The following is a 16482-nucleotide window of genomic DNA, read 5'->3' on the forward strand; positions in this document are numbered from 1 at the left end:
AAAGGAGAAAAGGAGGGTTAACCTGGGGAGGGCCCAAGGCGTGCAGAAGGACCCAGGTGGACATCCCTGACGTCTCCAGTTAAAGAATCCGTCAGTCGATGCTGTATTCATCTTGGCTCACCAGGGGCTAGTGGCAACCCCAGTGCTGGATCAGCACTTGCCATTGCAGGCAACGAGAAATGGATGCATCCAACAGGGTCTTAATTTCCCATGGAGGTAAGTTCCAGGAGGGCAGCCATGGGGGTCTATAGAAGAGCTCGATTTGAGCCTTGAAGCACTTTAGAAGCCAACAAGAATTTTGGGGTCTGAGCTTTCAAGAGTCGAGGCTCCCTTTGACCCTCAAAAACATATCCCCTCGTCTCTAAGGCGCCACCGGACTTGAATCTCCCTCTTAATTTTTCACAGTGCTTGCTTTTTAGCCACCGGTGACCCGGTGTACACCTTGGGAGTCACAGGGTTAGAAGTTGCTCGGTGACTTAGGGATGCCACGGCAGACTGCTGATGAGCCAGAAGAGACAAGCCCATCCCTGTCAGCTGAATGTAGCCTCAAAAGCCTCGCTGGATATGGCTGCTGCGTGTTTCATGTCCTGACAGGGAAGCCTCTTCGCCGCTGTGGCCGAATTCCGTGCTCCGGGACTTCCAGGTGTGCTGCACACCTGTCAGCTCTTAGGCAGCATCCGGAGTCATGGGCAGAATCTCTTCTTGAGCTTGGGAGTATTGGCAGGGCTTATTTACCCCTCCCTCCCTCGGTGAGGTAGCCGGCCTATCCTTGGGGGAGTGGGGCCAGAATCCTCTCCTGTACCTGCTGCCCCTGTGCCTGTCACAAGCGTGCCCTTGGTACCAGCAGCGTCGTGATCGGCAGTCGCCATAGTTACTCTGGCTGGGTTGCCATGGAGACAGCGGGAGAAAGCCCGCAGCAGGCCCAGCTCAAGGTGTAGCAGTGAGTCATCACGGAGAGCAACAGCGGCAGGTGCATCCCTGAGAAAACGGAGCGCAGGAGCTAAACCAATGGGCTTGATGTAAACAGAGTCCTTTTCGATCTGGGACAGGCAGGGCTCCAGGGAGCTCCCACGTGGGAGCTTGGGCATGCAAGCAAGCAGTGTCTTTTTCGATCCTTACGCCATAAGACCTGCGGCCCTTCTAGTCCAGCATCCTGTCTCACACAGTGGCCAACCGGCTCCTCTGCAGGGCCAACAGCAGGGCATGGAGGCCAAGACAAGTTAGACATGTCCTGGTGTGGCCTCCTGGCTCCGGGATTTAGAGGATTAGTGCCTCTGTATGTGGAGGTTCCCTCAGTCGTCATAGCTAGTAGCTGTTCATAGACCTCCAGGAATCTCTCTTGTCCCCTTTGAAAGCTGCTTGTTCTTGTGATCATCCCTACATTCTCTGAAAGCAAAATTCCACATTTTAATCACTCTCTGTGAAAAGTATATCCTCTTGTCTGTTCTAAACCCACTGCCCTCAAGCTCCAGTATTTTAGGGGAGGGAGAAAAATTCCTCTTTGTCAGTCTGCTATTTCAATCTCTACCCCATGGATAATTTTCTAAATTCATGCCCGCCTGCCCCCCTCCAGTTACCACTTTTCTAAACTGAATAGTCCTAAATTCTTCAGCCTTTCCTCCATGGCTAGGGGCAGTTGCCATGCTGAGAGCAGAATGCTAATCTGTGCATTGGTACACAACACATGCAAAATAAGCCATTGGTCTAATTCTGCGGAGTATGGCTGTAGAATTCCGAACTGTATCACAAGACAGCCTTTGTAGCTTGAGAGCCAGCTTGGTGTAGCGGTTATGAGTGTTGGCTTCTAATCTGGCAAGCCGGGTTTGATTCCTCACTCCTTTTCCCCATGCAGCCAGCTGGGTGACCGTGGGCTCATCACAGCACCCCTGATAGAGCTGTGCTGACCGAGTAGTAATATCAGGGCTCTCTCAGCCCCACCTCCCTCACAGGGTGTCTGTTGTGGGGAGAGGAAAGGGAAGGCGACCAGAAGCCACTTAGAGACTCCTTTGGGAGTGAAAAGCAAGGTATAAAAATCAACTCTTCTTCTGAAGCCCTGTGGGATGTTTGTTCTTTTTTTCTCCTTCATTTTCGATATGTAATGAAGAGCATGTTGAAGTTCTACCCCAGGGTGGCGTAGTGGTTAAGCGCAGCAAATGATAGAATCACGGAGTTGGAAGGGATCTCTAAGGTGATGCTGGACTTGAATCTAGCTTCCTGCTGCAGGACAACACGGTTACCCCCTGAAACGATAAAGATGCAGATGCTCTAAGTCAGGGGTAGTCAGCCTGTGGTCCTCCAGGTGTCCATGGACTACAATTCCCATGAGCCCCTGCCAGCATTTGAGGGGGGGGGGAGATGGCATCACATCTGATTGCAAGGGGTGGAAGACTTATGAACCTGGCTGCCAGTAGAAAGCTAGCACAATAAAGAGTCAGAAGAACTTGGCTTCTTCTCCCTAAAATGCTTAGGTGTGTCTTTGCTTATGTGGGGGAGTTTTTAACATGGGAATCTCTCCACCGTGGCCTGTTCTACCTCCCCATCCTGCAGTTTGTGTAGACAGGGACCGAGTTAGCGTGAGCAGAGGGTAGGGTGCAAACCCACTGCACCTTTTTTATTGGCATGGATCAAAATCACCATTCTATTTTCCTGGCTGCTGGTGAGGTGTATGTTTCTGGTTTTGCAGCAGCTGGAACAGACTCACCTGCAACCCCAGGTGAACCGTGGTACTTAAGATGCTTCTGTTTGCTCCTGCTTGGAGGCCAAATGAAAATGCTGCCAGCATTGCCCCGAGCATGGAACTGGGGACAAACTGAGCAATTCAGCAGCCTTGATCTGGACGAAAACAACACACTTCCCATGTGGCTGTCCTTCACGTTTGCAGTGTTGATGCGATCTGATCCGAAAGATACGATCGTGCATCCGCCTTCCCTCTTTCCCACCTGCGCAGTGAGCAGGAATGCCCGCAGTCTGCCAATTCCCAGGCTGGGATTCCATGACGGATCGAAGGCCCTCACAGTGAAAACACAGCGTCTCTGTTTTCAGTGGCTTCCCCTTAAGCCTTAGAGGGCAGAACCAAAGAATGCCATCGGGAAGGTCCTTAAGAAAAGGCATAACTGGCTTTTCACACCCTAATGATTTTATTAGACATCATTCTTTGTGGCCTGCCTTTCTCACCAAGGCTCGAGGGTCCTTTTATTCTCTCTGGCTACTAATATTGGGGGGTGGTAGTAGAATGAAGCACTGCACTTAGTGATAATGAGGAAGCGAGAAAAGTCTACCCCTGGCTTCCAAAAACTGGAATCTGGAGAAGTGTGGTGCCTAAGTCTATGTGCATGGAGAAGTAATGCAGCTGCAACGTACAAGCATTCCCTCCCTCCCTCTGCCCATTAATAAAATCTGGGGAGGGGGGAATCAAATGGGGAGGGCTTCCAGACCTAGGGATGCTGTGTATCGCAGTCCTTGACCTAAGGATCGGTTTGCACAATGTTAAGGAGGTGGTGAGCTCCCCCTCATTGGAGGTCTGTAAGCAGCAGCTGGACTGATACTTATCCCGGATGCTTTAGGCTGATCCTGTATTGGGCAGGGGGTTGGACTAGATGGCCTGTCTGGCCCCTTCCAACTCTAGGATTCTGATTTCCAGGACAAAAATATAGGCTGAGTGGATCGATGTAGAATTGTGCATGTATGGGTGTGGTGTAATGGTTAGAACCTGGGACCTGGGTTTAAATCCCCACTCTGCTATGGAGGCTTGCTGTATGACCATAGACCCCACCCCCTCAACTAATGTACTTCAAAGAATTGTTATAAGAATAAAATGGGGACGTTGGTATGTCCTCCTGAGTGCCAGCAGGATTAAAGCAGATCACTGGTTCTCAACCTTCCTAATGTCATGACCCTTTAATCCAGTTTAAGATCCATTGTTCATGATTGTATATAAAGTGCAAGGCTGTTGTGTGGATGGCACTCCCCCCCCCCCACCCTGGCCAAACTGCTTGCCCTGCCACGACGCCTGTGAAAGGGTCATTCGACCCCCAAAGGTGTCCTGACCCCCAGGTTGAGAACCCCTGCCCTAGATAGCTATGTGATGAAATTGCCCAATTGCAATGAGAATTTGATATCCTCTCATGGTGTTCATGGGAAGCTGATGAACGTAGGTTGAGTGGCAGCGATGTGGACTTGATTCCACACGTCACATGACGTATAGATCCTCTGTCCCCCACAAGATAATAAACACCCTTTGGTGTCACATGATTCAGCCCCCTTTGCCCTTGTGGGGCTTTCACATGCGTTCCTTTCTCTCTTGAAGGCACGGACGCATGAGCAGCCAACACGCTCTCTAAATGTTCCCCTCCACCTCAGGTTACCACCATTTCCCATCCCCAAATCTCAAGGTGAAAGGAAGTCTCAACTCTTTTCATTGAGGCGACAAGGTTCCGGTCGAGTCCGTCCATCTTGAATTTTATGTTTTCCGATAAGTTTTTGTGAAACACTGTATCAAACTTTGTTTTTGGTACTAAAATACAGATATATATTACAGCTACTGTATTTCCTTCTCCACCAATCTTGCCATTTTCATCATCTCATCTTGTACATCTTGTCCCCCCCCCACCCCATCCCACCCTTTTTTACAGTAATTTAGGTCTGGTGGCTCATTGTATCCTAAGGAAACTAATTGGCCTGTGGTATTGCAGCACCCCCCCCCCCCCCGAGTTCTCAAATCCTTTATCATTATATTTTGGGCTTTGCTAGAATGACTGACTTGGAGAAAGTGACTGAGGCTGATCTATAGGCAGGTAGGTGTGTGTGTGTGTGGGGGGGGGGGGCAAATTCCTTGGACGTACAAAGAGTCTTTTTCTTCCCCCTTCCCCCAGCAGAGAACCCCTTGTGGCATCTGTGATAAGAGATTTACAGCCAAATTTCCTGTGTGTTTCCTCGTTCCTGCTAAAGTTCAATGAAAACTACTCCCGAGTAACTGTGTTTAGAACTGCGGCTTTAATGAGTGGACTGAACACTTGACAGATGCCTGTCTCCTTATAATTTGACTCTGGATTGGGAGGAGAGGAGGGAGGCTCCCTCCCCACGGAGGTTTTCGTGAACCTGCCAATTCCCTTGGCACTTTTCGGTTGCACAGCACGCGTGGCTGATTCTGCTAGAGCTGAGCCTAGGGGTTATCACCTCTGCACTGTGTCTCCCTAGCACTTCTGTTTGGCATGACCACACTGCGGTCACTGTGGGTCGCAAGGGTTACCCCAATCTTCAAGCTCTTTCCGCATGCAGCATGTTCCCAGAGGCCACGCTGCCCCCAACGGACTAGTTTTGGGCCCAGTATCTTTATGACCTTTTTTACTGACATGCTCATCCTCTAGGCCCAGAACTAGCCCTTTGTGTCATTCCCTCAGGATGAGCCCCCTGACACACACCTTAGTTAGCTTTGTGGGGGGAAAGGAGCCTTGGATACTGTGGCCAATGCTGCTATTGCTTGCGTCATGGTAACGTTGGCTTAGCTGCTGTCCTGTTAAGAGCTGAGAGAAATGAAGAGGCCCTTGACACAGTCTGAAGTGTCGCCCCGTTGTGACTCTTTTGGCACAAGATAAGGTTGGCCCTTACCTTGGTTCGGAAGCCTCTCTTGAGTAGAGTTTGAGGCCTAGCCTTTCTCGGGAAGGGTTTGAGGCCTAGAATCTCTTGGGGAGGGCCTGAAGCTTCGTTCAAATGGTCCTGATAGCTAGAGACGCTATGTTGGGTGGACAAAACAGTTACACTCACAGAACCTGATGATCTTGTGAGGGTTGGGTTAGATACTGTCTAGAGTGGGCCCTGCTGTCCAAATGTCTTCAGGCAATAAAACACCGACCTAGTTCATGGTAGCTGAGACCACGGGAAGTACGAATGGGGCTGTGTTTCTGGAGAAATCTAAATGTCATCAGACTTAATATGACCTTTAATATACTCGAGAGGGCAAATTCCTGCAGAAGGAGGCCTGTGTTCTCTTACCTCGATGATTTCCGTCTTTAACAGTGGAGGTGGAACCCTAATCTGCCCCGCATCCTCATGCCACCTGGAGCCACCATGTTGCTTGCACACGAAGTCCCACACGTTCATCGGGAAACAGTATTTTGGCACCGGCCTCAGAAGCAAACCATGGCCAAGGCCCGGGGAAAGCGTGGGTGCCCCGAAGCAGGCGAGAAGGGAGTGTGACACGCTCCTTCCGTCACTTTCTCTCTCTATGGGTGGGCCCTGGGCTGAGGGTTACATTCAATGGTAGAGGAGTCACCCTCCAGGTTGAGACGGTGTAGTTGAGCCCCCATGGTAAGCCGAGAGAAGCGAGCTGACCACCCCCACCCCCACCCCCACCCCCACCCCCACCCCCACCCCTTTGCACGCTTCAAGGTATGGCTGCGTCATCTGGGCAGAATGAGTGGAGAATGAGTAGCTCTAGTGGCCACGATCCCCAAAGAGAAAGGGGGACTCGGGCTCACCATACCCTGTTCGGAGACGATTCAATTTACACACAAAAGTATCAAATGGGCCAGTCCGAGGTGCTGGGTTGGCCCCAGGCCGGGGATGGGGACGGGTTAAGTTGCCGGAAGGTTAAAAATGGGAGAAAGGTGGGGTCCTGGCCCAGGGTCGCAGCACTGTCATCTTGGCACCAGGTCTTGAGAAGAAGAAGGGCGGAGGGGCGGGCGGGCAGGCGGAGGGGGGGGGCGTAGTGGCAGCTTTTCCCAGAAAGGGTCGACTCCCTCCGAAAGAATGTTAAAAATTCCAGGGATGTCCTTCCTTTAAGCTCAAAATTGCAGTTAGTGTATTTCTCTCCCCCCCCCCCCCCGCCTTCACCAAAGCAGCAAGTTCATGATGGGTTGAGGAGATCTGTGTTGAACTTCCCTCCATGAGCGACCGGTCGGCGGAGAGGCGGGGGCCCAAGCTGGCGAATCATGAGAGCCAGACGTGGCACACAGGTGAGGTCGGCAGGTTCGGAGGCCTTTGGAGTCTGATGATGTTTTTTTTTTTTTTTCCAGCTGGCAGCAGCGAAGGGAAGGCGGTGGGGAACGTGGAATGGGGGGACGAGGAGAGGAAGAAGAGAGAGTCCAATCCAGATACTGATGCGGGGAGGGGCTCCTGCCTCTTCTACATTATATCCTCTGTGGAGGAAAAGCAGAGTGTCAGCAACAGGCAAGACGTAACATCCAGCCACTGTGAACAGTGCGGTGTGCATGTTCACACACACAAAACCGAAAAAGACCGCTGAGCACCCTGCGTTGATTTTAATAGAAGTCTGCACTATGCAAAACTAGAATGCAAGGAACTACAAGAATGACGCCATCAACATTAGGCCCCATCCAGGGAAGTATTTAGCGGTGTTTCTAATCAACGTGTGGGATCCATTATATCCATTATATTTGGGGCCAGCAAATTTCAGAGTAAGGCTGTATCTTAGTTCACATTGGCCGAGATTTCAGCGTTGTTATTTATGTAATTCATTTATCATCCACCTTCCGCCCCAGGGAAGACCCAGTGCCGTTTACATTGTCCTCCTCTCTTCCGTTTTATTCTCATGACAACCCTGTGGGGTAGGCTAGGGCAAGAGAGCATGACTGGTTCAAGGTCACCCGGCAAGCTTCGCTGGTAGCAGTGGGGTTTCAAATGTGGGTCTTCCAGAGAGTCATTGGAAACTCCTAAGCACTACGCCACCTTATTGTTGCTATTTGTATAAAATTAAACCTCTAAATACCCCCCCCAAAAAAGATACAGTACTCTGCAGAGGGGGGTATTGCACAGCAGAATCATATTTCTGCTCCTGCTCCAGGCAATCTTGGGGACGCACAAGGCTCTCTTCCATTCAAGCTATCACCCAGGGCCCATTCTGCACACACAGGATAATGCACTTCCAATATGCTTTGGCAGCTGGATTTTCCTGTGTGGAACTGGAAAATCTACTTTTAAAGTGCAATGAAAGTGCATTATCTATTGTGTGCAGACTAGGCCCTGGACTGGGAAAGGTAATTCCCTTTGTGAGACTTCAATTCAGCCAGGAGCTTTCAGGACCACTTTTGCACCCATAACGGGATCTCCATAACCAGAACAGAGGTCCAGACTGTTCACTGGTGTTCTTAGGGGTGGGAATGCCTCATCCGCAGTAGCCATGGGGGCAGCATCCCAAAGCAGGACAGCTGGTTTAGCGTTCCTTCTTATGCTGATTCCTCAAAAAAATGCCCCCCCCCACAGACACACCAAGAGTTTTAGTACAATACAGGTGTGTGTCTCTTTCTTTAAAGGAACAGGCCTTAAGATAGCCAGGAGTGGAAAGGCAAGGAGGGAATTTTCGATCAAGAGAATGGCATGGGGGAAAGATGTTCAGTTTCTTAGCGCCATGGCCTGATCTGTATTAACCCCTCCCCCAGCTTGAAGTAGTGGCTAAGAGCAGTGGCCTCTAACCCGGTGAGCCAGGTTTGATTCCCCACTTCTCCTCCCCATGCTGCCGGCTGGGTGTCCTTGGGCCAGTCACAGTTCTGTCAGAGCTCTTTCGGCCCTGCCTACCCTACGGGGTGCCTTGTGGAGAGGGCAGGTGATTGTGAGCCGCTTTGAGACTCCTTTAGGCAGTGGAAAGCGGGGTATAAAAGCCAACTGTTCATCTTCGCCTGCATGGCTGCTGCCTACGATCAAGCATGTTAATGAAATTAATTTATTTAATTCATTTATATCCTGCCTTTCTCCCCAGAGGGGACCTAAAACAGCTTGCATAATTCCCCCCCCCCCTTTCTGGCCCGAGGTTCCCCTGCCAGATTCCATGGCACAATTTTTTATTTTATTTATATTTATTATTATATTTATTATTTTGACTCAGCCAGAAGTTCAACACTCTCAACCACCAACAATGGCAGTTCCCAGTTATGGAACCGGAGTCTCCCGACAAGCTGAGGATGCAGAATCCTCCTGCAAGCACAGAACCGTGGGAAACATCCAGTCTTGAAGGAAGGGCCACCAGGAGCAGCGTAGGGAGAGGCAGACCCCCCATCAGGCCTCTGCTGGACGTTCCCTGCAAGCACGGCTGCTGCTTCTGAATCTTTGTCTCGGAAACGGATGTCCTGGGCCAGCAAGCAGCAGAGGTGCCCTCCCATTTCCTTTGCTAACTGGACAGGCCCTGAAGCAAAGGGGTGCTGGAGAAGGAGAAAAGTGCCTGCAGGGGACAAGAGGCTTTGTGCACCCAGCACTTGCTCGGTGCTCCCACCTTTTCTTTCCGTACGAGAGAATGTGGTCTATTTTCCGGGGGGTACCTTCTTTGGGGGAACCATAACTCAGGCCCTGTAAACCCCCAGCCCTTACCAGACTTGGAGAGCAGGGAAAGGAGTGTCAGCCGGAGATCCCCTGTCAGAAGGGCTCCCCCCCCCCTCTCAGGGAAGCTTGCAAGGTGACCTTGGGCAAGTCAGGTGTACCGTGTTGGCAGAGCCCACATCAACAAAGGTTGCAGCTAGTGATTCTGGCTTCCTAAGACCCTGTTTTCCCCAAGACAAAGAGGAGGGACAGACAAAGAGGAGGGCAAGACATCCCGAGACGAAAAATTGGGCACAAACATTAGGAAGGACTAGACAAAAAGAGGCCGACAGGCTTGCAGCCCCCTGAACATTTCCACAAACAGAAGGACTTTTCTCTGTGAATCCCTTTGCTCGCTGCAGCCCAAAACGGCTCCTGAAATGCTCCTGCGGGGGACAGCAACAGGAACGGCTTTTCAGAGGGCATTTAGGGCTACAGTGCCTGTGTACATGCGCGTGGGGGGGGGGTGAGAAGTGAGAAATTCACGCTTCGTGGACAAAAAACATTCCGTTTGTGGAAACGCTCCAAGCCACAATCGCCTCTTCGCACAAATACACATGTGAACAGAAACGGAACTAGACGAGGCCCAGACTAGCGGAGGGCACACCAAGACACAGAACTTACCGCGGTGCCAACAAAATCTGTTGAAAATATAAAAAGAGAAAATTAGGGTTGAGCTCGGGTTCCTAGAAAGGGTTGCCAACTTCCAAGCGATAGCTGGAGAACTCGTACCATTATAAGTGCTCTCTGGTGACGGAGATCCCTCCGCTGGGAGTGAAAGGCAGCTTTGGACGGTGGACTCCATGGCATGATGACCCTCAAGGTCCCTCCCCTCCCCAAACCCCACCTTCGCCAGGCCCCACCTCCAAAATCTCTAGGTATTTCCCAACCTGGAGCTGACAACCCTGCTTCCAGAGGTTCTCTAGCTTGGGGGTGGATGGGTTTTATTTATTTATTTATTTATTTATTTATTTATTTATTTATTTATTTATTTATTTATTTATTTATATTTATATGCCACCACTCTCAAATGTCTTGCAGCGGTTTACAAAGATCCATGAATACAATAAACCCCCATTAAAAGCCATTAAAACACAATTAAAACACAATATCAAGATGGTGGATAATAAATATATAGCCCACTCTCCTCCCCCCCCATTCATAAATGCAATATCCCCCCCTCAAAAAATTCATGCAGCGCTTGTCACTGGCTCCTGATGTTGTTTGTGGCCTTAAGGGTGGCAAAAGAGGCACAGCACGACCTCTGAGCTTGTGACACTAGTGACTTTGGGCTTGAGCCGATGTGTTATTATTATACAGAAGCAGATAACTAGGGAGTGAGGATTTGCTTCTGATTCCGTGGGCTTTGGCCAGCAGCTCTTCCTGGGGTTTGGGTTCTTTTCCACCTTTATAGGCTTTCCGTTCACTTGAAAACTCCAGCTACCCCAGGGAGGGTGGCAACCCTATCTCCTTGCTTGCTGCACCATCCAGCTCTGGTTCTCTTCCTGAGCGTCAAAAAAGGGGATTTGCCTGGCTCTCGGCTCCATCCCAGACTCTCTTCTTGCTGCCCCAGCACTCTGGTTCCTGCTGGCGAGGCTGTCCTTTTCTTAATTTAAACAGATGGCCCAGACCCCGCGGCCAGGAGATTTATTCTGATTAATTACATTTCCAATTAGGCACCTTAGTCCTCCCTGGCTTCCGTCCAAGACCTTAGCTAAGCCAGGAGCAGCGCAGGCAAAGACAGGACACGGCTGAACTCCCCCCACCCCCCCAGGACCCACAGGATGCTTCTGTCTCTGCAAGGGCCCCAATCCCCTCCAGCAGCAGGCAGTGGGAGTCTGATGCGAAGAACCAAATGGGGGTGCAGGGGAGTCACTGGGCTCCCTGCAGGTATCAGAGTCTGTCTGACAGCCAACGAGGAGGGAGGGAAAGCCCTGGAGGAAAGAGGCTTCACTAAGGTTGCCACCTCTCATCTGAGCAAGACCTGGAGATGTGGGGGGAGGGAGAAAGCTGAGAAGTGTGGGGTTTGGAGTGGGGAGGAACCTCGGCAGGGCATAATGCGAATAGGACCCCCCCCCTCTACACGCAGCCATTTTTCTCCCAGGGGAACTGATCTGGTTGTCTAGAGAACAATTATAATAGCAGGAGAGCTCTGGGTGCCATCTGGAGGTTGGCAACCTTCCGTTCTACCCTTTCTGCACTCCTTTCTTGCTGCTAAATCAACCCCGCCCCCTTCCAGGCACTCCGTTATATTGAATTGAGGGAAATGGGTGTTTTCATGAGAGCCATTTTGGTGTAGTGGTTAGGAGTGTGGACTTCTAATCTGGTGAGCTGGGTTTGATTCTGCACTCCCCCACATGCAGCCAGTTGGGTGACCCTGGGCTCCCCATAGCACTGATAAAGCTGACTGAGCAGTGATATCAGGGCTCTCTCAGCCTCACCTCTCTCACAGGGTTGTGGGGAGAGGAAAGGGAAGGTGAATATAAGCCACTTTGAGACTCCTTCAGGTAGAGAAAAGGGGCATATAAGAACCAACTCTTCTTCTTCTTCAGTAATATCAGGGCTCTCTCAGCCCCACCTACCTCACAGGGTGTCTGTTGAGGGGAGAGGAAAGGGAAGGCGAATGTAAGCCGCTTTGAGACTCTTTCGGGTAAAGAAAAGCGGCATATGAGAACCAACTCTTCTTCTTCTGCATTGGTGGGCCCACTGCCTTAGCATACTTTTGGCGACAGAGCCCAAGGGGATGTAGACAGTGCTGCTGCTGCTGTCTGGCCCTGTTGGGGCATGGTTTTCTTGATGCTTCCTGTCCTGTTTCTTGGGCTTCCGGAGCAGGTGTGGATTCTCTCACTGCCAGGGGTGGGAACAGCTAAATTGGCTGGACAGCTGGTTGACAACCAGCTGTGACAGGAATAGCAACACTTCTCAGTTCAGGAGGTAACACCCATTTTTTAAAAAAGGTGTAGAACAATGCAGGGTAGATATTCCTGGTATTTAATGCCAGAAACCGCTATTGGCCATGGTGTAGTGGTTAAAGAGTGGAGGTTTTTAAACTGTCGAGCCGGGTTGGATTCCCCGCTCCTCCACTTGCAGCCAGCTGGGTGACCTTGAGCTTGTCACAGCCCTGATAGTACTGTTCTCACAGAGCAGCAATATCAGGGCTCTCTTAGCCTCACCTCCCTCACCTGGTGCCTGTTCTGAGGAGAGGAAAGGGAAGATGATTGTAAGCCACTTTGAGACTCATTTGGGTAGAGAAAAGCGGCATATAAGAACCAATTCTTCTTCAGTAATCTCAAGGCTCTCTCGGCCTCACCTCCCTCACAGGGTGTCTGTTGTGGGGAGAGGAAGGGAAGGCAAATGGAAGCCACTTTGTACCTCCTTCAGGCAGAAAAACCCTAACCCTAACCCAACCCTTCTTTTTGGATACCGATCAGGACATTACAGATTAAACTTCTGTCATGCAGTTTACACGGGGCTGATGCTGAAGGCTGTCCAGAAACAGGCTTTCCGGTTTTTGCTTCTTTTTACTAAACTCGCCCTCCTCTTGCAGACCATACGGAGCTTCTGCATCAAGGAAGATGAAAAGCTGGTTTTTATACCCCAGTTTTCACCACCTGAAGGAGTCTCAAAGTGGCTTACGGTCGCCTTCCCTTCCTCTCCCTACAACAGACACCCTGTGAGGCTGAGAGTGAGCTCTGAAAGAACTGCTCTGTGAGAACAGCTCTAACAGGACTGTGGCCGACCCAAGCTCACCCAGCTGGCTACATGTGAAGGAGCGGGGAATCAAACTCGACTCCCCAGATTAGAAACCCGCCACTCTTAACCACCACACCAAGGAGACTTCAGAGACTCTCACCCTCCCAACACAAACACCAACCTCCTCCACTGCCCAAGCTCTAGGCTTCATCACTGCCACCCCCATCGACTCCTTCGGCTTCCTCGCTGTCCGGAGGAGGAGCAACAGGAATCCCTGCCAGCAGGAAAAGAGCTAAACTGAAAGTGCCGGTGTGGATAGAGCCTGAGGCCTTAGGCCCACCCAGCCCTGTCTTGGACGGGCCAGGCTGGACCAGTCTCATCAGATCTCCAAAGCTAAGCAGGAGTGGCCCTGGATGGTACTCAGCTGGAAGACCACCAAGGAAGCCCAGGGCTACTCTGCAGAGGTTCTCCATTGATCTCTTGCCTGAAAGCTCTGGAGTTTTCTAGCAGATTCCCCCTAGGCAAGCAGGAAGTGGGGTGACTCAGGGGCAGAGGTGTTCCTTCGCCCTTACCTCCCCCCAAGTCTCCAAAACAGAGCCTGGGGATTTTCTGGTCCAGGCATGAGCCACAATTTGCGACGATATCGCAATCTGAGCACATATTGGAGGGTTTCCCCCCTCCCACTACCATCCAAGACTCAAAATCTGGGCTGAATCTCGGTTTAGAGTCCCAGTTTGTGGGGAGCGGCTGAGTTCAGGTAGGTAAACGTTCACACAGAAATGCCACACGGAGCCAGCTGATCTCTCTCTTTTCTAAAAAGTAGCTTTGGGGGAAAACATTATTGATCCCTGCGGGAAGTTATTGGCTTCCGGGGAAAACTGCTGACGGAATTTGCTAATAGCCGTGTTATGTTAATTACCGGGGATTGGAATCAAGATGTGGATTTATTGGGGGTGGGTCGTAGAGAGAGAGTCTGGGGCTTTTCAGCCCTTAGGGTTTCTTGTAGTCGTTTGAACTAGTGGGCTTTAATTTTTTTACCGTTCCCGCAGGAAGGGCAGCTCTCTGTGGATTCTAATACGCATTCTGGTTGCGAGGAAGCCAGTATGAATCCGGAAGATTATTTCATTCCAAACTTTCCATTCTGTCTAGGTCCAGTCGGGCTGCCAACTCCAGGTTGGGAAATTCCTGGTGATTTGGGACTGGAGTATTTGGGGATGGCAGTATTTGGGGAGGGACCTCAGCAGGGGTCAGTCTACCCACCAAGGCTGCCCTTCTCCCCAGCGGAACTCATCTCTATGGTCTGGAGAGCAATTAGAATTCCCAGACTGCCCCAGGGCTCCCCTGGAAGCTGGCAAGCCTAAGGTTCAGGAACACCCCTGCTCTGAGTCTTGGGACTTGTGAAGCCTTGATCCCTTGCCTGATAACTGCAGCTGGCTGCCACTCATCCGGCATTATAAAGCATCCAGCACCAATTGGCTCGTAAGCACACCTGCCTGTAGCTTCTCCCATTCTGGAAAGACTTTAGCACAGGGGTTCCCAAAGTGGGTGGTACGCCTCCCTCAGGGTGGTGGAGGGATCCGGGGTGGGTGAGGAATTCTGGGGCAGTGGGCAGGGCAGCAGTCTTACTTTTCCTGATGCCACTACTTTTTTCAACGGAGAGGCGTTCCTTTGCCTGCCTCTGAGTGGCCCTGAGCTTCCTTGGGGGTCCCTCATCCCAGTGCTGACAAGGGCCATCCCTGCTTAGCTTCCTGCAGAAAAGGGGCAGCTTCAGAAGGTGGGCTGGATGGGATCATATTCCTGCTGAACTCCTTCTCCTCAGACTCCCATCTGTCTTTCTCATCTCCATAAATTTCTTAATCCAGGTTTGGCAACCCTTCCCCCCCCAAAGACTCCATCTCTGGGGGGCTGGAAAAGCCTTCTCCTGCTTGTTCCCAGCCATGGTATTTTCCATTACTTGTCTGTCCGCCCGTCCGTTTGTCTCTCTTCCCCTCCCCACCCCGCGAGGACCCAAAGTGGGTTTCATAAATGACTTTCCAGGCTAAAATGTGGCCACTGCACAACCAAAAAAGAAGTGTAGGCAATATAGTGTGTTTTGAAAATGCAGTGGACCTAGCAGTAGGAAAGAGGTGTGTGTGTCTGTACACGTGTGTGTGGGGGGCGGCGGGGGGCACTAGAGATGTGGCCTGGGAGCCAGGGTGGACGGCAGAATGAAAAAAATTTGGGAGCCGCTGCTTTAGCGTGATCTGAGCAAGGGATGCTCAGTTTACAATCTCTTCCTACCCGGCACTTCCCTTTCCGGAGGCCTAATTTTACCCTGCTGTTTGCAAGACCAGGATGCACATGCATATCCTAGAGCAGGGGTAGTCAACCTGTGGTCCTCCAGATGTCAATGGACTACAATTCCCATGAGCCCCTGCCAGCATTTGCAGTGGCTCATGGGAATTGTAGTCCACGAGCATCTGGCAGGCCACAGGTTGACTACCCCTGCCCTAGAGCATGACTGACGTGTACCAAGCTCCACCCCTGCCCCTGCATCCCCCTGGCAGGAGAAGACTAGGCACAGCGTCACTATCATTGGGCACACAGCCCATGCACAAAGCTCTGCTCTACGGAGGGGTGAGGGAAAATCACACAATTGCTGCTGAGTGAGTTTAGGGACAAATTTAGAGCCGTCCAGCCCATATGTTGGAATGTAGGCCGTGCCAAATTCTTATAAATTGAGGATGAGGAGATTTGCAAGGAAGCACCGGCTGTTGATTGAGGGTGCCGTCCGTCCTCTCCCTGTCTGCGTTTCTCCCTCCTCTCACCAACACGTCTTCCTGGTCGGTTTTTCTTCTGGGAAAGGGAAGTTGTTTCTGGTCTTGGTGCCTTTGTGATACAGGAACCCTCCGGGGAAAGACGGTTCAGGAGGGGAAGCTGCTGGCAGGGGGGAGGGATCCAGATTCTTTGGCTGCCTTCCCTGCCTTTACCCCAGTAGGCCCAGAGCCACAATAAGGCCAGGCCAAATCAGTCACTTCTCAAGCGCCTCCCATCGGGATTCTGGGTTGGTGGAATGTGACTTTCAAGTGTAAATTCTCTGGCTGGAAAAGGAAGGAGCTGAGGTTAAAAGGTGTGAATTAAGTAAAGCAGAAAAATCAGTTAGCGCTCTCTCTCCCTCTCTGACTCATTGTTTTTCTTCACGAATAAAAATTATTTTATTCTTTAAGCAGCCTGGTTCTGTTCACTCTGCCTATTCACACTCTGCCAACAGGGAGAGGAGTAGAGGCCTGCAAGCAGACCTCATCCTGCTCTAATGCTGAAGGGGCTCAGCCATGAACTCTCTTCTGGCCTCCGTGCAGAGCGGCACTTGGTTCCTCGCCAGGAGACATGAGAAGAGGACAAGCCATTCAGTCTGGCAGCTGGCTGGGCTCCCTGCCCCTGGATTACTTCAGCCACGACCCCCTTGGAATGGCCCTTCGGAGTCTCAGCCTCAGCCCCACGATG

The 16482-nt window shown here is 51.2% G+C and overlaps 1 protein-coding gene across 2 annotated transcripts in view; it reads right to left on the reverse strand.

The window, feature by feature from the left end:
* Positions 1-4969: 4969 nt before the first annotated feature.
* The window catches only part of LHFPL4 (LHFPL tetraspan subfamily member 4), a 61078-nt gene continuing 49565 nt past the window's right edge, over positions 4970-16482 (reverse strand). The window contains exons 3-4 of one of the 2 annotated variants that reach the window (XM_077324839.1): positions 9931-9947; positions 4970-7136 (exon numbers count right to left, since the gene is read on the reverse strand). In XM_077324839.1, the coding sequence (XP_077180954.1) occupies positions 7128-7136; positions 9931-9947 (26 nt within the window). In that variant the 3' untranslated portion in view covers positions 4970-7127. The remainder of the gene's footprint in view (positions 7137-9930; positions 9948-16482) is intronic. The other variant, XM_077324840.1, reaches the window with a different exon arrangement.

The sequence above is a fragment of the Paroedura picta genome, chromosome 3 (assembly GCF_049243985.1).
Source record: "Paroedura picta isolate Pp20150507F chromosome 3, Ppicta_v3.0, whole genome shotgun sequence".
Taxonomy (NCBI): Eukaryota; Metazoa; Chordata; class Lepidosauria; order Squamata; family Gekkonidae; genus Paroedura; species Paroedura picta.